The 24,023-nt window shown below is 39.1% G+C and overlaps 1 protein-coding gene across 1 annotated transcript in view; it reads right to left on the bottom strand.

Annotated features, from left to right (window-relative positions):
- LOC132364088 (flavin-containing monooxygenase 5-like) overlaps positions 1-22,465 on the bottom strand; it is a 41,957-nt gene extending 19,492 nt beyond the window's left edge. The window contains 1 exon segment of the mRNA XM_059919885.1: positions 22,424-22,465. Within this exon segment, the coding sequence (XP_059775868.1) occupies positions 22,424-22,465 (42 nt within the window).
- Positions 22,466-24,023: the final 1,558 nt, after the last annotated feature.

The raw sequence follows: 24,023 nt of genomic DNA, 5'->3' as shown, positions 1-24,023 counted from the left end.
ACACGTCGTCTCAGCTGTCACCTGATTGCCATGACATAAGACTCCAAGTGAGAACTGCCCATCTGAGTAATAATCTTTTAAATAGTATATATATTTCAAAGCCTTGGGAAGTTTCAAGAGTTTCATACACTTGCCACATTGTTCTCCAGGAAACACTCTACTAAGTTACATTCTGTCCACTGTGTGTTCTCATTTTACCTCGTTTTTACTAAATTAAAAGACAATTACTCAGTGTTAGCAAAAATGAGGTGAAATGAGATCTTAGTACAATGTTTTCTGGACAGCAATGTGGCAAGAATATGAAACCCTTGCAACTTAGCCTTTTAAAGGAAGATTCAGCATTGTAGACAAAGATTTATGTTAAAGGATGTTAATGATAGCATTATTTATAACATAAAAATGAAATAAGTTAAATGCCTGCAATATTGTGATTTATAAGAAATATATATTTGGTTATCCAGATGGTCAAAATATATTTCTCATATATATTTGGTCTTTCTCCACAGTTCCTGGCTCAGAGCTCCTAATACTTTCCTAATTTCCTAACTGTTGAGAGTGATAAAATGTGCCCTTTGTTATGTTAATATGCTCACTTTTAGAAAGCAACTAAGGATAGGGGCTGGTTACCAGTGGAGCAAGCACTGTGATTAGAGGGTTGTAACTTTCAGTTGCCTATCCCCTGACCTCTGGGGAGGCGACAGGGGCTGGAAGTTGAATCAATAGCCAATGCCCAATGATTTAATCAATCATGCCTATTTCATAAATCCTCCATAAAAACCCAAAAGAGTGGGGTTCAGGGAGCTCCCGGGATGGTGAACTGAAGAGATTAGGGAAGAGCAGTGTGCCTGGAGAGGGCATGGAAGCTCAGCGTGCTTTCCCCTGTGCATCTCTTCCATTTGGTTATTCCTGAGTTATATTCACAAACCGGTAATCTAGTGAGTAAATGGGTTTCCTGTGTTCTGTGAGCTGCTTTAGCAAATTAATCAAACCCAAGGAAGGGGTTGTGGGAATTTCTGATTTGTAGTCAGTTGGTTAGAAGCATAGGTAACAACGTGGCTTGAGAATGGCATCTGAAGTCCAAATCCAAGGAGGGGGTCGTTGGAACCTCCAATCTGTAGCTGGTTGGTCAGAAGCCCAGGTAATAACCTGGGCTTATGACTGGTGTCTGAAGTGGGTTCGAGGGGGCAGTCCTGTAGGACTGAGCCCTCAATTTGTGGAATCTGATGTTATATCTGGGTAGGTAAGCATCAGAACTGAGTTGACTTCTTGAACATCCTACTAGTGTTTGAGAATTGTTTGCTGGTATCTGGAGACCACCCCCTGCCCACGCACACACACACACATTGGCATTGGTCTCAGAACCATTTAATGCCCAACAAAATACACTGTAATTTGAGAACCACTGCTCCAGATCTGTGCTACCTGAAGTAGGATCTGTGGACTAGCAGCAGGGGCATCACTTGGGAGACTGGTAGAAATGCAGAATCTCAGGCCCCATCCCAGACCTACTGAATCGGAACCTGCCTTTTAGCAAAATCCTCAAGTGATTCAGATGCATCTGAAAGCTGAGAAGCATTGCTCTAGCTGACATTAAACCCCAGTTCACTGTTCTTTCCCCATCAAGATTATCTTCTTTGCTTCCTCAAAAACTTCTAATAACTACCTCACAGAGGTGTTGTAGTGATCACATAAAATAGCGCCATATCTACCCAGATTGTTATATTAGTCTGTCACTGAGATATCACAAACGATGACTTTTCAACTCTATTAGAAGTTTTAAAAATTGTTTTGATTATGGAAAATTACCTTAACCAATTTGGACCCCCTCTTCTCTTTTTATTCCAGAAAAAGATATTTGGATGTTACTGAACATTAAATGGCCACAAAGGAGAGTGTTTATTGGTTTTGCCCACATTAGAGATGATTTTCCTTCCATTTTTAGAGAAGAATTTTTCAATTTCAGAATCCTGAATAGATCATTCCAATTTCTCTGCCCCATACTTCAAGATCTCGTTCCCTTTGGCTACTAATAATGTTTATACGAGTCTTTTCTAATCTACCTATCTATTTCAACCAAAGTGTTCTTTCTAGGGTATGGTTGTATCTCTGCCCTAATTAAAATTTTGGATACTGCCCCATTTTCTCTAGTTTATATTTTTCAGCTTAGGATTCAAAGACCTCCATAATGTCTTAGAGTCTATTCTTTATCTTCCCAACTAGATTGTAAGCCCTTTGACTTGTATTCATGATCTTCCCCACAGCATATAAAATTGTAAATAGCACTTAGTAGATATTTAATAGATGTATGTTGAATTATATTGAGAAAGGTACATATAGAAAAAGGAAGTAAATTTCACAAAATGCATAACACACTAATGAAATACATAAAAATTCATTTCAAAAACAGTTAAATGAGATGTTTTTATCTTATTCACAAGAATTTGTTGTAAGGAAAACTGAAAGATAATATAAAAACAAATGCATAAAGATATTCATTTTGTATTATTTAAAATAGCAATGAATTAGAAACCACTTATTGTAAAATGCCTTCCCCCAATAGGCAAGTTATGGTATCTCAATATGATGCGGAATTTGTCTTCCATGCCACTCCTTAAGTATCCTGCTAAATTCAAAGCTGATCTTTTCACCCCACTACTTAATGGCTTCGACTCATTCCATTTGGAAAACCAAATTTCTTATTTTGAAATTCAGCATATTTCACAATCTATCCCAATCCACCTTTGTATCTTCACTTAGTGCTCTCCTCAATTAATTTCAAGCTTCTGAGTCATTAAATTGTTGTTGAAACTTTCCAGACTCTTTCACAACTTTAAACTTTTGTAACACTACAGTACTGCATCTTCATTTGGAAAATTCCTATCTATCATTCAAGAGTCACATCAAATGTCACTTCTTTGGTGACGTATTTCTTGTTCTCTCCACAGAATTAAATGCCCCATTCAACCTCCAAGCTGCAAAAACTTTCTGCTCATATTGCCATCAAGGCAACTTAGAATACATGATGTTCTGAATTTGTTTCTATGATTGTGAGGTACCCGAAAGTAGTAATTGGTTTTATTTTTTTGTATCTCTATCATCAACATAGTACCTGATGTATAGTGAATGGTTAATAAATGCTTTGAAATGAATTAATGAGTGAATTAAAGAGATTGAATTTGGAGACACTTAAAACTATGATTTTGAAATCGTGTAGGAATAGTGAAAATGGCCTATGATATAACTTTAAGTGGAAAAAGTAATATTACAAAATTAAGGTCACATTCTAATCACCAAATATATAATATTATGTGTGCCTGGGGCAATTGTATACCTATGTCTAACCATGTTTATATAATTACACACTGTATAATCTCTCCCCTGTTATACGAGTATATTTTATTTATTTGAAATCAATAAAACTTGAAAATAGGAAAAACAAATTGATTTATTAAGGAGGTAGGATTTTTTTCTTTATTTTTGGAGAAATGTTGTTTATATAACACCTTCATGATAAAAAACTTCAGCAAACTAGGAATAGAGGGAAATATCTTCAGTTTGATAAAGAACATCTACAAAATACCTGCAGCTAACAGTGTACTTAATAGCGAGAAAGTGGACAATTTCTCCATAAAATTGAGAACAAGTTAAGGACAGCCTCTCGTACCACTTCTATTCAACACTGTACTAGAAATCCTAACTAATGTAATAAGATAAGAAATGGAAATAAAAGAATACAGCCTGGGAAGGAATAAATAAAATGATTTTTATTCACAGATGATATGACTGTCTAGGTAGAGAAAATCCCAAAGAATTAAAAAAAAAATTCCTGAAACTAATAAGCAATTATAGCAGTGTTGCAGGATACAAGGTTAATATACAAAAGTCACTTACTTTCCTATATACCAGAAATGAAAAATTGGACTTTGAAATACAGTACCATTTATAATAACACCCCCCAATTAAATGCTTAGGAAAAATCTAACAAAATATGTATGAGACTTATATGCAGATACCATAAAACAGAGAAGAAGAAAAACAAAGATATAAATAAATGGAAAGATATGCTGTGCTCATAGATTGGAAGACTCAGTATTGTTAAGATGTCAGTTTTCCCAGCTTGATCTGTAGATTCAACACAATCCCAACCAACATCCCAGCTAGCTATTTTGTAGATATTGACAAACTGATTCTAAAATTTATGTGGAAAGAAAAAAGGTCTAGAATAGCCAGCTTTGTCCTGAAGTGTGGACTGTGCATAGTAACTTTCTTCCAAAGAGTATAGTATGATAAGGGAGAAAAAAAAGAGCAACTTTACAGTGGTAAACCCTGTTTGCTAGGTCGTCAAGGTTAACATCAATCAATGTGATCAGTTTGATAGCATGTACCATAGATATGATGTGATGAGAATAGCACTTTGCCTCTAGGGTCTTCCTCCCCAAAATTCATAACCCCAGTCTAACCATGATGAAAACGTCAGAAAAATCCCAGTTGAGGGACATTCTATAAAATACCTAACCAGTAATCCTCAAAACTGTCAGGGTCATCAAAAACAAGGAAAGTCTGAGAAATTGTCACAGCCAAGAGGAGCCTAAGGAGACATGACAACTACATGTAATCTGTTGTCCTGGACGGGAACACCTGGAACAGGAAAAGGCCATTAGGAAAAAACCTAAGTAAATCTGAATAAAGCATGGACTTAATTAACAATAATACATCAATATTGGTTCATTAATTAGGACAAAGGTATCATGCTAATGTAAGATGTTAATAATATCTGGGAGATTGGTTCAAGATAGTGGAGTAGAAGGACATGCGCTCACTCCCTCTTGCGAGAGCACCGGAATCACAACTGACTGCTGAACAATCATCGACAGGAAGACACTGGAACTCACCAAAAAAGATACCCCACATCCAAAGACAAAGGAGAAGCCACAATGAGACGGTAGGAGGGGTGCAATCACAATAAAATCAAATCCCACAACTGCTGGGTAGGTGACTCACAAACTGGAGAACACTTATACCACAGAAGTCCACCCACTGGAGTGAAGGTTCTGAGCCCCACGTCAGGCTTCCCAACCTGGGGATACAGCAATGGGAGGAGGAATTCCTAGAAAATCAAACTTTGAAGGCTAGCAGAATTTGATTGCAGGACTTCAACAGTACTGGGGGAAACAGAGACTCCATTCTTGGAGGGCACACACAAGTAGTGTGTGCAATGGGATCCAGGGGAAGAAGCAGTGACCCCGTAGGAGACTGAACCAGACCTACCTGCTAGTGTGGAGGGTCTCCTACAGAGGCGGGGGAGTGGCTGTGGCTCACCATGTGGACAAGGACACTGGCAGCAGAAGTTCTGGGAAGTACTCCTTGGCGTGAGCCCTCCCAGAGTCCCCACCAAAGAGCCGGGTAGGCTCCAGTGTTGGGTCGCCACAGGCCAAACAACCAACAGGGAGGGAACCCAGCCCCACCCATCAGCAGACAAGCAGATTAAAGTTTTACTGAGCTCTGCCCACCAGAGCAACACCCAGCTCTATCCACCACCAGTCCCTCCCATCAGGAAACTTGCACAAGCCTCTTAGATAGCCTCATCCACCAGAGGGCAGACAGCAGAAACAAGAAGAACTACAGTCCTGCAGCCTGTGGAACAAAAACCACATTCACAGAAAGATAGACAAAATGAAAAGGCAGAGGGCTCTGTACCAGCTGAAGGAACAAGATAAAACCCCAGAAAAACAACTAAATGAAGTGGAGATAGGCAACCTTCCAGAAAAGGAATTGGGAATAATGATAATGAAGATGATCCAGGACCTCGGAAAAAGAATGGAGGCAAAGATCTAGAAGATGCAAGAAATGTTTAACAAACACCTAGAAGAATTAAAGAACAAACAAACAGAGATGAACAATACAATAACTGAAATGAAAAATACACTAGAAGGAATCAATAGCAGAAAAACTGAGGCAGAGGAACGGATAAGTGACCTGGAAGACAGAATGGTGGAATTCACGGACATGGAACAGAATAAAGAAAAAACAATGAAAAGAAAAGAAGACAGCCTAAGAGACCTCTAGGAAATCATTAAACACAACAACATTCGCATTGTAGGGGTTCCAGAAGGAGAAGGGAGAGAGAAAGGACCCGAGAAAATGTTTGAAGAGATTATAGTGGAAAACTTCCCTAACATGGGAAAGGAAATAGCCAACCAAGTCCAGGAAGGTCAGAGAGTCCCAGGCAGGATAAACCCAAGGAGAAACATGCCAAGACACATAGTAATCAAATTGACAAAAATTAGAGACAAAGAAAAATTATTGAAAGCAACAAGGGAAGAACAACAAATAACATACAAGGGAACTCCCATAAGGTTAGCTGATTTCTCAGCAGAAACTCTACAAGCCAGAAGGGAGTGGCATGATATATTTAAAGTGATGAAAGGGAAGAACCTACAACCAAGATTACTCTACCTGGTGAGGATCTCATTCAGATTCGACGGAGACAGCAAAAGCTTTACAGACAAGCCAAAGCTAAGAGAATTCAGCACCACCAAACCAGCTCTACAACAAATTCTAAAGGAACTTCTCTAAGTGGGAACCACAAGAGAAGAAAAGGACCTACAAAAACAAACCCATAACAATTAAGAACATGGTAATAGGAACATACATATCGATAATTACCTTAAACGTGAATGGATTAAATGCTCCAACCAAAAGACACAGGCTCACTGAATGGATACAAAAACAAGACCCATATATATGCTGTCTACAAAAGACCCACTTCAGACCTAGGGACACATACATACTGAAAGTGAAGGGATGGAAAGAGATGTTCCATGTAAATGGAAATCAAAAGACAGCTGGAGTAGCAATACTCATATCAGATAAAATAGACTTTGAAATAAAGAATGTTACAAGAGACAAGGAAGGACACTACATAATGATCAAGGAATCAATCCAAGAAGAAATTATAACAATTTAAAATATATATTCACTCAACATAGGAGCACCTCAACACATAAGGCAACTGCTAACAGTTATAAAAGAGGAAATCGACAGTAACACAATAACAGTGGGGGACTTTAACACCTCACTTACACTGATGGACAGATCATGCAAACAGAAAATTAATGAGGAAATACAAGGTTTAAATGACACAATAGACCAGATAGATTTAATTGATATTTATAGGACATTCCATCCAAAAGCAGCAGATTACACTTTCTTCTCAAGTGCACATGGAACATTCTCCATGGTAGATCACATCTTGGGTCACAAATCAAGCCTCAGTAAATTTAAGAAAATTGAAATCATATCAAGCATCTTTTCTGACCACAACATTATGAGATTAGAAATCAATTACAGGGAAAAAAACGTAAAAAACACAAACACATGGAGGGTAAACAAAACATTACTAAATAACCAAGAGATCACTGAAGAAATCAAAGAGGAAATCAAAAAATACCTAGAGACAAATTACAACGAAAACACGACAATCCAAAACCTATGGGATGCAACAAAAGCAGTTCTAAGAGGGAAGTTATAGCAATACAAGCCTACCTCAAGAAACAAGGAAAATCTCAAATATACAATCTAACCTTACACCTAAAAGAATTAGAGAAAGAAGAACAAACAAAACCCAAAGTTAGTACAAGGAATGAAATCATAAAGATCAGAGCAGAAATAAATGAAACAGAAACAAAGAAAACAATAGCAAAGATCAATAAAACTAAAAGCTGGTTCTCTGAGAAGATAAACAAAACTGAAAAACCTTTAACCAGACTCATCAAGAAAAAGAGGGAGAGGACTGAAATCAATAAAATTAGAAACGAAAAAGGAGAAGTTAAAACAGACACCACAGAAATACAAAGCATCCTAAGAGACTACTACAGGCAACTCTATGATAATAAAATGGACAACGTGGAAGAAATGGGCGAATTCTTAGAAAGGTATAACCTTCCAAGACTGAACCAGGAAGAAATAGAAAATATGAACAGACCAATCACAAGTAATGAAATTAAAACTGTGATTAAAAACCTTCCAACAAACAAAAGTCCAGGACCAGATGGCTTCACAGGTGAATTCTATCAAATATTTAGAGAAGAGCTAATACCCATCCTTCTCAAACTCTTCCAAAAAATTGCAGACGAAGGAACACTCCCAAACTCATTCTATGAGGCCACCATCACCCCGATACCAAAACCAGACAAAGATACTGCAAGAAAAGAAAATTACAGACCAATATCACTGATGAATATAGGTGCAAAAATCTTCAACAAAATACTAGCAAACAGAATCCAACAACACAGTAAAAGGATCATACACCATGATCAAGTGGGATTTATCCCAGGGATGAAAAGATTCTTCAATATACGCAAATCAATCAATGTGATACACCATATTAACAAATTGAAGAAGAAAAACCATATGATCATCTCAATAGATGCAGAAAAAGCTTTTGGCAGAATTCAACACCCATTTATGATAAAAACTTCAGAAAGTACGCATAGAGGGAACCTACCTCAACATAATAAAGGCCATATGAAACAAACCCACAGGAAACATCATTCTCAATGGTGAAAAACTGAAAGCATTTACTCTAAGATCAGGAGCAAGACAAGGATGTCCACTCTTGCCACTATTATTCATCATAGTTTTGGAAGTCCTAGCCATGATAATCAGAGAAGAAAAAGAAATAAAAAGAATACAAATTGGAAAAGAAGAAGTAAAACTGTGACTGTTTGCAGATGACATAATACTATACATAGAGAATCCTAAAGATGCCACCAGAAACCTACTAGAGCTCATCAATGAATTTGGTAAAGTTACAGGATACAAAATTAATGCACAGAAATCTCTTGCATTCCTATACACTAATGATGAAAAATCTGAAAGAGAAATTAAGGAAACACTCCCATTTACCACTGCAACAAAAAGAATAAAATACCTAGGAATAAACCTACCTAGGGAGACAAAAGACCTGTATGCAGAAAACTGTTAGACACTGATGAAAGAAATTAAAGATGGTACAAACAGGTGGAGAGATATATCGTATTCTTGGATTGGAAGAATCAATATTGTGAAAATGACTATACCACCCAAAGCAATCTACAGATTCAGTGCAATCCATATCAAATTACCAATGGCATTTTTTACAGAACTAGAACAAAAAAATCTTAAAATTTGTATGGAGACACAGAAGACCCCAAATAGCCAAAGCAGTCTTCAGGGAAAAAAACGGAGCCGGAGGAATCAGACTCCCTGACTTCAGACTTTACTATAAAGCTACAGTAATCTAATCAATATAGTACTGGCACAAACACAGAAATATAGATCAATGGAACAAGATAGAAAGCCCAGAGATAAGCCCATGAACCTATGGTCAACTAATCTATGACAAAGGAGGCAAGGATATACAATGGAGAAAAGACAGTCTCTTCAGTAAGCAGTGCTGGGAAAACTCGACTGCTACATGTAAAAGAATGAAATTAGAACACTCCCTAACACCATACAGAAAAATAACCTCAAAATGTACTGGAGACCTAAATGTAAGACTGGACACTCTAAAACTCTTAGAGGAAAACATAGGAAGAACACTCTTTGACATAAATCACAGCAAGATCTTTTTTGATCCACCTCCTAGAGTAATGGAAATAAAAACAAAAATGAAACCTAATGAAACTTAAAAGCTTTTGCAAAGCAAAGGAAACTACAGACAAGATGAAAAAACAACCCTCAGAATGGGAGAAAATATTTGCAAACAAATCAGCGAACAAGGGATTAATCTCCAAAATATATAAACAAGTCATGCAGCTCAATATTAAAAAAACAAACAACCCAATCAAAAAATGGGCAGAAGACCTAAATAGACATTTCTCCAAAGAAGACATACAGATGGCCAAGAGGCCCATGAAAAGATGCTCAACATCATGAATTATTAGAGAAATGCAAATCAAAACTACAATAAGCTATCACCTCACTCCCATTAGAATGGGCGTCATCAGAAAATCTACAAACAACAAATGCTGGAGAGGGTGTGGAGAAAAGGGAACCCTCTTGCACTGCTGGTGGGAATGTAAATTGATACAGCCACAACGGAGAACAGTATGGAGGTTCCTAAAAAACTAAAAATAGAGTTACCATATGACCCAGCAATCCCACTACTGGGCGTATACCCAGAGAAAACCATAATTCAAAAAGACACATGCACCCCAATGTTTATTGCAGAACTATTTACAATAGCCAGGTCATGGAAGCAACCTAAATGCCCATCGACAGACAAATGGATAAAGAAGATGTGGTACATATATACAATGGACTATTAGCCATAAAAAGGAAAGAATTGGGTCTTCTGTAGAGACATGGATGGATCTAGAGACTGTCATACAGAGTGAAGTAAGTCAGAAAGAGAAAAACAAATATCGTATGTTAACACATATATGTGGAATCTAGAAAAATGGTACAGATGAACCGGTTTGCAGAGCAGAAATAGAGACACAGATGTAGAGAACAAATGTATGGACACCAAGGGAGGAAAGTGGTGGGGGGTTGGGGAGGGTGGGGTGATGAACTGAGAGACTGGGACTGACATATATACACTAATATGTATAAAATGGATAACTAATAAGAAACTGCTGTATAAAAAAATAAAATTCAAAAAAATAATCTGGGCATGGGGTATATGGGAACTCTGTACTAACTTCCTAATAATTCTGTAAATCTAACACAGTTCTAAAATTCAAAGTTTATTTAAACATGTTGTTTGTACATAGCAGTTTTTTAAAAAAAAAAAAAGTACATTAATGAGTGGTAGGGTCCTTTTGAAACCAAGATGTTTGAGGGGGCAGGGGTAGACACATTCGTAACTATTAAATTTGACTTCATTCATTCATTCAGTAGATATTTCTAAAGTCCCTCTGTGATAAAAACACTATATTAGTGCTAAAAAATACAACTCTGTCCCTGTTTTCCAAGGGTTCAAAGTTTAGTACAAGGAGTAGAACCATGCTTTCCACAGTAAGTTTGTTGGGGTCACTGAGCTAAATGAATCACAGATCTTACGTCTGTGACAATAATCATATATTTGTATTCTTTTTCAAGTAACTAAGACAACAAAATGTTATTGTGTGTCAATAAAAACCTTCAAGCCCTTCTAAACACCTGATTGGACCCTACATAGGGTTCATCACTGTCAACTCACTGCTTTATAAAAGAGAGTGAGGGCAGAGCAGTACTGGGTCCATGAGTGGAAAAAGAAGCTTCTGCTCCTGCATTTTAGTATTTCCTACCATAGGTGAATAATCTGCCCTCTAGAGATGTACCTTGATTGTATTTCCTGCCTAAGCACATGACTCACATTGAGTAGGAAGTTCATATGGGAAAAGAGAGAACCGGGGACGTAGGGTAGTGTAATTGGAACTGAAGGGAATGGAGACAATAGTAAGGGCAGAAGAAAGGAGCAAAATGACTCCCCTTCAGTGGGAGGATTGAGAACAGTGTGGAGCTTCTGTTCCTTTGACAGACTCTCAGAATCCTGAGGGACAGAAGCTGTCTTAGGATTGTTGTTCACAGCATTGTCTTCACACTGGACTCATCTGGGGAACTCTAAAATACTAATGCCTGGTCCTTACTCCCAGAGACCCTGTTTTAATTGCTTCTTGTCTAATGTGTAGACAAGGTTGAGATCTGCTGGTAAGAGGTCGTGTGCTGGCCCCGGAAAGCTCAGGGCACCAGAGTTTATCCCATCCACCTCAGAAGTCTTTTCTCCATACATCCTTAGCTAAACTGCAGAGTGCCTGAGGGCAGTGGCAGGAGGTTATATAACTCTGTATCTCCACACCATCTAACAAAGTCTGAGCTTCAGAAATGTTTGTTCAATGAACTGTTATCGATTTTGTTTTAAACACGCAATGTCATCCTCATTTATCACCTGGGAAAGCTGGGGTAAAAGCTGAAGGACAAAGGTTTCCATGTTGGCTGCGCATTAGAAATAATTAGTGGAGAGCTTTATTGACACCCCAGGCCAATAAAACCAGAATCTGGATGGACTGATATCAGTATTTGTTAAAGTTTGTTAAAGTTCCCCAGGTGATTGTTCAGTGTTGCAGCCAAAGCTGACAGCCACTGCTCTACAGTTACCCTCTTTTAAATATTTTTGTATCCATTCAGTTGTGTTTTTGATGGTGGTGGGGGGGGTTGATATATTTAAAATTAAAAACACCTATTCATCTAAGGGTGTTTATTACTTAATTTTATATAAAAATGTATTAAATATTATTACTTAATTTTATATTTTATATAAAAATGTATTAAATATGCCTCATTTTACATTATATCACATATACACTTTAGAACTTTACTACGTGAAAGTAAACTGCAGCCTCTAGCCGCGTGGGCTTCAGTAGTTGTGGCTCTCGGGCTCTAGAGCGCAGGCTCAATAGTTGTGGCGCACGGGCTCAGTTGCTCTTTGGCATGTGGCATCTTCCCGGGATCGAACCTGTGTGCCCTGCACTGGCAGGCGGATTCTTAACCACTGTACCACCAGTGAAGTCCCTCCATTCTTTTCAAAGAAATATAAAGCAACAAAGTACAAACAGCAGCAATCGCCAATGTGGAGGGGCTGTTCAGCTCCACCTCCTTTCAGCCAACACACCGCCCACTCAGCAGCACCCATTACCCTCACAGAGGGGATAAAACGTGGGCCAAACCTGCTCTGGGCAGAAAAAATTAACCTTATGACCTCTCTATTTTTCACCTGCAGTGGCCCGCACTCTCAGCTACTCTCAGGGGAGACCCTAGGGGTCAGAATCTCCATCACCCGCCCTTCTCATTTACTTTTAACTTCCTGGTGTTGTCTTATAGTGACAAACTCCTACTGGTGAGGGGAAACTGTCACCAACAACCCCGAAGCAAGTCTTGCTCCAAAAGCTTAAGCGGAGAACATCTATCTTTCAGGAGATCTGTTAGAACACATCCCAGCCCCTCATCCACCTCTCCAACCCAACCCCCAACCCCACAAATCGGATCTTTGGTTCTGTGCTACGGGAAGAAATTTACTTTAAAATACCCATGCACTGAGCTGGGTGCTGGGGTACAGTGAGGAGTGAGGGGATTAAGTTTCCTGCTTAGAGGAGCTTATAGTTTAGTAGAGAAGACTGATACACAAACAGATAATTTCAAAAAAATAAAAATACTGTAAAAAAGCGCTTTCCTCACACAGTTACCTGTGTGATTACAAACACAAAATATCCACTTTTAAAATGTAACAGATTCTTCAAATACAAAATCATGCACAAAATACCAATGTAATGGATGTAAGATTTCACACATTGGGTCAGAATCAGGGCTCATTCAACCCAGGAGTCTGTTTTGACAGGTGTAAGGGCTTCTGGGAGAGGTACGTTGTGGCTGATGCTATGCATCTTTGCACCCCTTATGTTAGGGACAGAGTAAAGGGACAAATTAGGTACTTAAATAGTTAACCCCACTAGGGGATTGTAAGTAAAGAAAAAAGTATGGGTGACCCCTGTAAGTTAATGATCATTCAAGAAAGCAGGTTTGCTTAACCACAAAACCAAGCAGGCCTGTTTAGCAACAAAACCCATGCAGCAGAAGCATAAGACAAAACATGTCCCAAAACAATAAAACAATGGTGGTATGAGACCCACATCCTGCCCAGTGAGCTCAGTAAGTTAACGACCCCTAGGACATGCTCTCTGCACACTTAAAAAACAATAATTTATGGAAAGGTGACATTTCAAAGTGAAAGACCCTCATTGTACTGAGACCCGAAATAAGTTTTCCATAGTGCCATGACAGTCGTAGCTTGACCATGTAGGGACAAGAAAACTCCCCCGCCCAGCCTGGAGGAGGAGCTGAGATGCAAGCGTGACGTCTATTAAAGAATGAGGAACAAGGTGGTCTTTTCCCCCTCCCCACTTTTCCTTTGATTATAAAACTGTAGCCTACTAAATTCTCAGGGCATGGCACCCTCTGGCCTGCCCGCTTATAAGCTTTACAAGCATCCTATTCTAATAAATCACTTCTTATCGATCACTTTGCCTCTCACTGAATTCTTTCCGCATTGAGACATAAAGGACTGGAGCTCCTTGGAGCCCCGCAAAACGCCACCTATTGGTTTCATTTTTACTAATGCCTGAGTCAACTTTGCTGAAGGTGATTTGTTGCCAATAATGCCAGCCCTGGGTGTTTTTTTAAAATTAATTAATTAATTAATTAATTTATTTATTTATTTTTGGCTGCATTGGGTCTTTGTTGCTGCGTGAGGGCTTTCTCTAGTTGTGGCGAGCAGGGGCTACTGTTCGTTGTGGTGCGGCCTTCTCATTGTGGTGGCTTCTCTTTGTGGCAGAGCATGGGCTCTAGGCACGCAGGCTTCAGTAGTTGGGGCACGTGGGCACAGTAGTTGTGGCTCATGGGTTCTAGAGCACAGGCTCAGTAGTTGTGGTGCATGGGCTTAGTTGCTCTGCGGCATGTGGGATCCTCCCGGACCAGGACTTGAACCCGTGTCCCCTGCATTGGCAGGCAGATTCTTAACCACCGTGCCACCAGGGAAGTCCCCAGCCCTGGGTTTGACTTACTGACTTCACCGCAGAAATATCCTTCCCAGACCAATGGTTATTTCTCAAGGGTTTACTTTGTAATGGTGCAAAAGGCAGAATAGGAAGGGACACAGGAATTCCTCTCAGCAACCCCATGGAGAAAGTACTATCAAGCACTTCTTCTGCAAGTAAGTGAAAAGGCAGGGCGGTACACCTGGCAGTCTGGCTTCAGGCCTTGGCTTCAAACACTATATATACTGCTCCTGTATGAGGACATTTTTACGTCTTATTTAGCCACAAGTCCTCTGTCCATTTCTCATCTCTCTGTTGCATCCTTATCCTTTGCTTAACACCTGCCTTTACAGTTTACACTGTAGCTGAACTGCTTTTAGCTGAGCATAGCTTTCCTTATTTCAACTACTTTAAAATATGTTTAAAAATAGATCTTTGGTTTTGGAAATTATTTGGCTCCATCAGGAAGACTCCTGCTCAAAATATGGTCTGAATTATATGAACACACACACACACGCACACACACAGTGGGGAACACAGGACATCAACACACCCTAATGGGAGAATAAAGGGAAAGAAGCTTAAGGATGGAGTTATATATATTTCTCAGTAACTAAAGTGTTTTTGTTTTTTGATGTGGTTCTGTCTTTTTGATATGGTTCTTATTATCAAAATGTCATTAATCTCTCAATAGTCATCTAAAGACAAGCTAATCAAAAAGTTCTTATTTTTCTTTAAAAAAAAAAGCTACTATTTACTTTTGTTCTGGATTCTCTTCTCACTTTGCTCCAGAAATCCCTTATTTAACTAGTGTTGTCACCATCAAATACCATGAAATAGAATGTCTTTTGTCACCAAATATCTTTTCTTCTGTCTAATGCTACTTTCTCTCAGAAAGAAAAAGCAGGTTTCTTTTTTTTCCAGTTGCCTAAACGCATCTCCCTTGAGATTTCAAAAATATTAATCTCTTGTCTTATCCCTCCCCAAGATTTATGGCAGCAGAAGGGCCACTGAATACTAAAGAACAAGAAGTTCTCATATAACCATATTGTTTCTATTAGACCATGGTTTATTGGGTGTTGGAGAAGTAAGTGACTTCCTTTGAGTTAATGAGTTGCTGGACCACAAAAAGCCAATCTGAGTCTGAGGGAGATGATTGCAAGTCACCCAGAGATCCCAGAATTTGAGCTGGATGTAGCACCTGGATGGAATTTGGAGTTGCCTCCCTTGGGGTGGGGATGAGCATATCAGGAGAAGGATAAACACAGAATTCTAGTGGCTAGAGGGGTGTCAGACACTGCTAACTCTTCATTAAAATCTGTTTTCCTCCTATTACAGCATTATAGGACTGTAGCTGGCATGGGGCTGCCCAAATAGCAACAGTATTTCCCAGTTTCCCTTGCAGCTGCACGTGGCCATATGACTAAGTTCTCACTAAGTTCTGCCTAACCTGTTTAAAAGGCAATGGTTTGCCCTGGACTTCTGCTCACTCTTCTTTCCTGTAGCCTAGAATAGTGATAACCAGAGAGATGTTTGGGAACTATGTATTAAAGTAGGTCCACTATCAGATTGGGGCCTTAAATGACTGGATCTTCTAATCTGGATCTATTAATCTTGGACTCTTACATGAGAGATAAGTAAATTGCTATTTTGTTTGTGCTATTGAATTTTTAATTTTGCTGTGTAGACAACCCTAATTAATATTAGTATCAATATTCTTTGGGCCTGTAACTTTTTCGTCTTTTTTTTTTTTTTAATTATTATTTATTTATTTATTTATTTTTGGCTGTGTTGGGTCTTCGTTTCTGTGCGAGGGCTTCCTCTAGTTGCAGCAAGCGGGGGCCACTCTTCATCGCGGTGCGCGGGCCTCTCACTATCGTGGCCTCTCGCTGCGGAGCACAGGCTCCAGACGCGCAGGCTCAGTAGTTGTGGCACACGGGCTTAGTTGCTCCGCGGCATGTGGGATCCTCCCAGACCAGGGCTCGAACCCGTGTCCCCTGCGTTAGCAGGCAGACTCTCAGCCACTGCGCCACCCGGGAAGCCCCGGGCCTGTAACTTTTTAAAGACTGATACCTTCATAAAAGTTTTCAGTTATAAATGTGAACTTATACTATAATAGTACTTTTAAAAATAAAATTCTGAAAAGAGTGCTTTAATGCAACCATTTTACCTATTGGAAGTTTAACTTATAAATTAATTTGTAAATTGGATAATTCTGAATGTACTACAGATGTCTAGTTATAGGAAAACTGATGAGTACTTTTATAAACTAAATATTAATCTCTCTCTACTGAATCAGTTTTACAATTTCAGAACAATACAAGAATTACTTTGAAAACTTAATTTTTTTAAATGTAATTTTATTTTAATGCTCTACTACTTTATGTTTTGTAATTAATTACTTTTAAACTTGGCAAAATGTTTTGTGTTGTTGTTAAATTACTTGTAAAAAGTTTTAAACATTGACTCAAATTTTCTCTAACTGCAAATTTGCAAGTGAGTATATACAGGCTCAACTTTGACTAATATTTTCTACAAACAAAAGGTAGTCAGAGGACACGGTGCTGGGGGGAGGACCATAGGGTCCTGCTCCATTTCATTTGTGCCTCCTGTGCATTCAGTGCTGCATGCCTTGCTCTAAGGCAGCGGTCCCCAACCTTTATGGCACCAGGGACTGGTTTCCTGGAAGACAGTTTTTCCACGGACTGGGGTGGGGGTGGTTGGCGGGGGGGGATGATTTCGGGATGATTTGAGCGCATTATATTTATTGTGCACTTTATTTCTATTATTATTACCTTGTAATATATAATGAAATAATTATACAACTCACCCTAATGCAGAATCAGTGGGAGCCCTGAGCTTGTTTTCCTGCAACTAGATGGTCCCATCTGGGGGTGATGGGAGACAGTGACACCCGAAGTGGGTTGCTTATGTCCAGTCTACTCTGTAATCTCGTTTTGGTTGCTGTCACTGCAGAAAACCCTGCTTCACAAAGATAGGATGTTGGAAATGGAAGCAGGCTTTTCAGTGCTTTTGTGGCAATCTCAGGACATTCCGCCTTGACTTTAATCCAGAACATATGGAGATTTGAAGTTGTCTCTAACATATTTTTAAGGCCACCATCATTTGCGATCTCAAGCAGTTGATCCTCTTCTAGCACGGACAACGTCGATTCACCTGGCTTATTCACAAAAGGGTCGTGTCCATTCCTTCCCAGTTCGGGGTTCTTTTGTGATTGGGAAGTAATGCTCAAAGTCTTCTGAAAGCTGAGATAGGTGATCACGCACCAGCTGGGAGAAAGAAGGCCCTGGCTCAGTGTCTTTCAAAATCTTTGCTAATGTTTGAAACATGTCAAAAATCCCAATGTTCACTCGTCACCCCCATAATTCCAGTTTGGCTTTGAATGCAGCCACTTTATCTGCCAACTTGAACATAGTTGTCATTCTCCCCTGAAGTGACAGATTGAGTTCGTTGAGCAGGTTGAATATGCCACACAAGGAAGCAAGTTTTGCAACCCATTCTTTGTCACTGAAATGTGCTGCCAGTGGTGATTGTTTTTCTAAAAGAAATCTCTGGAGCGACTCTTGTAACTCAGAAACCCTGGCCAGTGATCTACCTTTAGAAAGCCATCTCACTTCTGTGTATCAGAGAAGACGTGTGTGCTCTATGTCCGTCTCCTCACAGAGCTGCGTGAACAGACGTGAGTTAAGGGCATGTACTTAACGTGGTTGATAATTTTAATCACATCCTGCAAAATGTTAAATTCAGGTGACATTTTTTGGCTAGTCGGCATTTCTCTATGGATGACACAGTGCGTAGACTCACATTCAGAAGCAACCTCTTTGACCCAAGTAGTGAAACCAGAAAGTGGTCCAGTCACGGCAGCCGCTCTGTCCATGCATATTCTGACACAAAATGACCAATTCAGTTTTCCTGATATGTAATCATTCAAAGACTTGACTAGTTCTGCAGCTGTGGTGTTGTTTGGCAACAAAAGTGCACATAACTTATCCTCATGCCCATCCTCCTGAAAAATATATCACACAAAAACAAGCATTGTTGCCTTGTTGTCAACATCAGTAGACTCGTCAACCTGGATTGTGTACCATGGTGACTCATTTGTCCTCTCTAAAAATCGTGCCCCAATATCCTCTGCTATTTCATCAATTCATCTAGTTATGGTGCTAGCCGAAAGAGGAACATGTGCTACCCTTTGAACTGCAGCCTATCCTAAAGGTTCACGACAAATGTCCTTAGCAGCAGGCAGGATCAACTCCTCACCAACAGTAAAGGGCTTCTTAGCTTTAGCAATGCGGTTAGCCACTAAGAATGATGCTCTCAGTGCAGACACATTTGATGAAGTGGTGGCCTTCAATAATTGCTTCTATTCTTCGTGTTCATGTTTCTTTTCTTTTGAAAAACTCTAAAGGCTTGTCTTTTAATGCAGGGTGCTTGGTCTCCATGTGGTGAAGCAGTTTTGAAGGTTTCATGCTTTCATTGGATAGCCAGTCGCCACATAATTATACAAAACGGGCTTGGAGAATGTGAATCACCTGTTGCAATGAAACCATAATTTAAGTAGGACTCGGTATTTTCTTTTAAATGCAGCTTTCTTTTTGTTGGCAGTCTTAGAGTTTTCTGCTGTCTTATCAATGGGTCTTTCCCCCTTTTCAAAGACGCTCTCCAGCAACGTTTGTTTTTTATTCATTTTGGCTAGGGTTAGCTTGTGGGCTTACCAAAACTGTGACTGAGACAAGTGCGCAGTGCAGGAAAGAGGCGCAAATGGAAGTGGTAAATAAAATAATGGGTGGGCCACATGTGGACTAAAATAAGTGTCGGGTTCTGACTTGAAGCCTGCCACCAGATGCAACTGTACACTTGAAGTACATCAACTCACTTGCCACTATAAAGCCTGCCACCAGATGCAGGTTAATTGTCACTTGCCCCTCACTGATGGGGTTTTGATATGAGTGTGCAAGCAACTGATTTACTATGGTCTCTGTGCAGTCAAACCTCTCTGCTAATGATAATCTGTATTTGCAGCCGCTCCCCAGCGCTAGCATCACTGCCTCAGCTCCACCTCAGATCATCAGGCATTAGATTCTCGTAAGGAACGCGCAACCTAGATCCCTCACACGTGTAGTTCACAGTAGGGTTCGCACTCCTCCGAGAACCTAATGCTGCCACTGATCTGACAGGAGGCGGAACTCAGGTGGTAATGAGAGTGACGGGGAGCAGCTGTAAATACAGATGAAGCTTCACTCGCTCACCCACCGCTCACCTCCTGCTGTGCAGCCCGGTTCCTAACAGGCCACGGACCGGTACAAGTCCATGGCCTGGGGGTTGGAGACCCCTGCTCTAAGGCACAAAAACAAGCAGTGGAAGACCCTGCCCTTCGTGATTTTCAAAGATGATTGGAAATACAGAAAATAAACCCATTAAAAAGATTTAGGGCTTCCCTGGTAGCGCAGTGGTTGAGAGTCTGCCTGCCAATGCAGGGGACACGGATTCAAGCCCTGGTCTGGGAAGATCCCACGTGCCGCGGAGCAACTAGGCCCGTGAGCCACAACTACTGAGCCTGTGCGTCTGGAGCCTGTGCTCCGCAACAAGAGAGGCCGCGATAGTGAGAGGCCCGTGCACCGCGATGAAGAGTGGTCCCCGCTTGCCACAACTAGAGAAAGCCCTCGCACAGAAACGAAGACCCAACACAGCCATAAATAAATAAATAAACAAATACTTAAAAAAAAAAAAAGCACTAAAAAAAAAAAAAAAGAGGAGGAAAATCTCCAATGAAGAAATGACTGGGTTCTAAAAAGTTAATCAATTTTAATCAATTACTGAAAATCAGAATACATATTCCCATAGGAACAATGTCATTTTCCATGGTTAATGCACTGGAAATGTAAAAACCAATTGAAGCACAAAAGAAAATCAGTTAGGGGCTTCCCTGGTGGCGCAGTGGTTGAGAGTCTGCCTGCCAATGCAAGGGACACGGGTTCGAGCCCTGGTCTGGGAAGATCCCACATGCCGCGGAGCAACTAGGCCCGTGAGCCACAACTACTGAGCCTGCGCGTCTGGAGCCTGTGCCCCGCAACAAGAGAGGCCGCGATAGTGAGAGGCCCGCGCACCATGATGAAGAGTGGCCCCCGCTTGCCGCAACTAGAGAAAGCCCACGCACGAAACGAAGACCCAACACAGTCAAAAATAAATAAATAAATAATCCTTAAAAAAAAAAGAAAAAAAAAAAAAAGAAAATCAGTTAAAATTCTGGATCAGTAGGAATGGAAGTCTTGTGGTAATGGCTCATTCACATTGAGAAGAACAGCACTCATATCTGATGAGTTTCTGGGGGCTCTTGTCCTCCCATTCGCTCTTCAGGCACAGGGTCCTTCTTGTGGCCTGCACATCAGAGACAGTTGAGACTTGGCCTAGGGTGGGGACAGTGGAGATCATGAGAAGGAGACGATTCTAGGTATGGTTCAGAGGTAGAATGACTGTAATGAAGGATGTGGAGCAGAGGTGTCCTATAGAGAGTTTTCTTGTGCACTTTCCCAGCCAATATCCACCTCCAGAGGTAAGCATTGTTTTTATTTCTATCACCATAGATTCCTTTGTTTTTGTTTTTTATTACTGAGATATAATTGACATGTAATATATTAGTTTCAGGTGTATAACGCTTGTATATATGAATACGCTGTTCATATATTGTGAGATGACCACCACAATAAGTCTAGTAAACATTTGATGATTTTATTTGTTCTCAAACTTCATATAAATAGAATTACATAGTATGTACTCTCTGTGCTTGGAATCACTATACAATGTAGTATTTTTAAGATTTATCCAAGTAGTTACATGATCAGTAGGGTGCTCTTTTTAATTGTATGAATATATAATTTGTTTATCCATCCTCCTATTGATGAACATTTGGGTTATTTCCACTTTTTGGTGTTATGAAGAAGGTGTTTTATTCTTGAACAAGTCTTTTTTTGGACATCTGCTCTCATTTTTCTTTTGTGCCTAAGAATAGAATTGCTGGGTCATAGGGTAGGTATATGCTTAACTTTAGTTGAAACTGCCAGAGGTTGTGCCATTTTATAAAATCACCAGTTATATATATAAATTCCTGTAGCTCCATAGCCTCTCAACACTTGGTACTGTTAGCCATTCTTGTAAGTGTGTGGTCTTATCTCATGGTGTTTTTAATTTGAATTTCCCTGATGACTAATGATGTTGAACCTCTTTCTATTTAATTTCTTGGCCATTTGTGTATCTTTTTTTGCAAAGTGTTTGTGAAAATGTTTTGCCTGTTTTTTAAAAGCTGAGTGGTTTTATTATTGAGTTGTAAGAGTTCTTGTACAGTCTGGTTACAAATCCTTTGCAAATATATGTATTTTAAATATTTTCTCCCAGTCTGTGACTTAACTGTTCACTTTCTTAATGGTGTTTTCTGATGAGCAGAAGTTTTAAATTTGGATGAAATCTACTTTATCATTTTTCCTTTATGGTTAATACCTTTTGCTCTTATTTAAGAAATCTTTGCCTACCCCGAGCTCATATAGTCTCCTGTGTTTCCAGCTAGAAGATTTATATTTTAGATTTCACATGTAGATCTGCAATCCATTTAAAATTAATTTTTTGTGAATGGTATGAGTGTAAGAGTAAAGGTTTATTTTTTTTTTCTATCTGGATGCTGTGTTCTTCCAACACCATTTATTCTAAGACCTTTCTTTCCCCTAGAATTGCATTGGTGTCTTTTTCATTGGTCAAGTAACAATATATGTGTGAGCCTATATCTGGACTCTATTCTGTTCCACTGATCTATTTGTTTATCCTTATGCCTATACCACAGTGTATTAATTACTTACCTTGAGAGTAAAATTTGAAAATTGGTAGTATAAATCCTCCATCTTTATGCTTATTTTAAAGATGATTTTGACTATTCTAGGTTTTTTTGAAATTGCATTTAAATTTTAAAATTAGCCTATCAATTTCTACCAAAAAAGCCTGTTGGGGTTTTGATTAGGATTGCATTGAATGTATAGACCAACTGGAAAGAAGTGACATTGTAACAATTAAATCTTCCTCTGTGAAATAGGCTCTTTCTTCTTTTATTAGGTCTTCTTTGATTTCGCCTGTCTTACAATTTTCACTGTAGAGCCTTATGCGTTTTATTTAGTCCTGTGTACTTTATTATTTTTTAAATCCTATTGTAAATGGTATTATTTTTACATTTTCATATTTCAATTGTTTGCTGCAAGTATAAAGAAATACAGTTGATATTTGTATATTGACTTTGTGTTGCATGGCCTTGCTAAATTCACCTATTACTTCTAGTAGTTTGTACATTCCTTGGATATTCTATGTATACAGTCATGTCATTTATGAATAAAGATTATTCTATTTCCTTTGCAATTAAAAAATTTTTTTTTCTCTTCTTATTGTACTGACAGGAACTCCAATACAATGTTGAATAGAAGTGGTGATAACAGACACCTTTGTCTTGTTAGGGTGAAGCATTCACTATTTCACCATCAAGTGTGATATTATTTGTATGTTTTAGGTAAATAATCTTATCAAGTTGAGGAAATTTCTCTCTGTTCTTAGCCAACCAATAGTTTTTACTATGAATGCATTATGAATTTTATAAAATGTTGTTTCTGTACCTTTTAAGATGATCACATTGTTAAAATTATATTGCATGACTTTTTAAGTGTTAAGCCAGCTATGTCTTTTTGGAATAAACTCACAAGACCATGATGTGTATGGTTCTTACATAATACTGTATTTGATTTGTTAGTGTTTCATTAGGAATTTTTTTTTCCATCTGTATTTTTTTTTGTTTTTTTTGTTTTTTTATATTTATTTATTTATTTATTTACTTAATTATTTATTTTTGGCTGTGTTGGGTGTTCTTTTCTGTGTGAGGGCTTTCTCTAGTTGTGGCGAGCGGGGGCCACTCTTCATCGCGATGCGCGGGCCTCTCACTATCGCGGCCTCTCTTGTTGCGGAGCACAGGCTCCAGACGCGCAGGCTCAGTAGTTGTGGCTCACGGGCCTAGTTGCTCCGTGGCATGTGGGATCTTCCCAGACCAGGGCTCGAACCCGTGTCCCCTGCATTGGTGGGCAGATTCTCAACCACTGTGCCACCAGGGAAGCCCACCATCTGTATTTTTAAGGGATATTACTCTGTAATTTTTTTCTTGCAATGCCCTTGATGGGTTTTGGTATCAAGGTTATGCTGGCCTCTCTGAAAGATTTTGTGTAGAATTGTTAATATTTTCCCCTAAAAGTTTGGTAGCATTTACCAGGGTAGCCATCTGGATCTGGTGTTTTTGTTGTTGGAATGTTATAAATTATGGATTTAATTTCATTAAAAGATACAGGATTATTCAAATTTTCTGTAAGTTCAAAAGTTCTATAAGTGTTTTTATTGACATAAAGTTATTTATGAATCCTTATTTTATTT

This window comes from Balaenoptera ricei, chromosome 1, assembly GCF_028023285.1.
Source record: "Balaenoptera ricei isolate mBalRic1 chromosome 1, mBalRic1.hap2, whole genome shotgun sequence".
In the NCBI taxonomy this organism is placed as follows: Eukaryota; Metazoa; Chordata; class Mammalia; order Artiodactyla; family Balaenopteridae; genus Balaenoptera; species Balaenoptera ricei.
The sequence above is the reverse complement of the archived record's forward strand: the minus strand, read 5'-3'. Positions and strand labels throughout refer to the sequence as shown.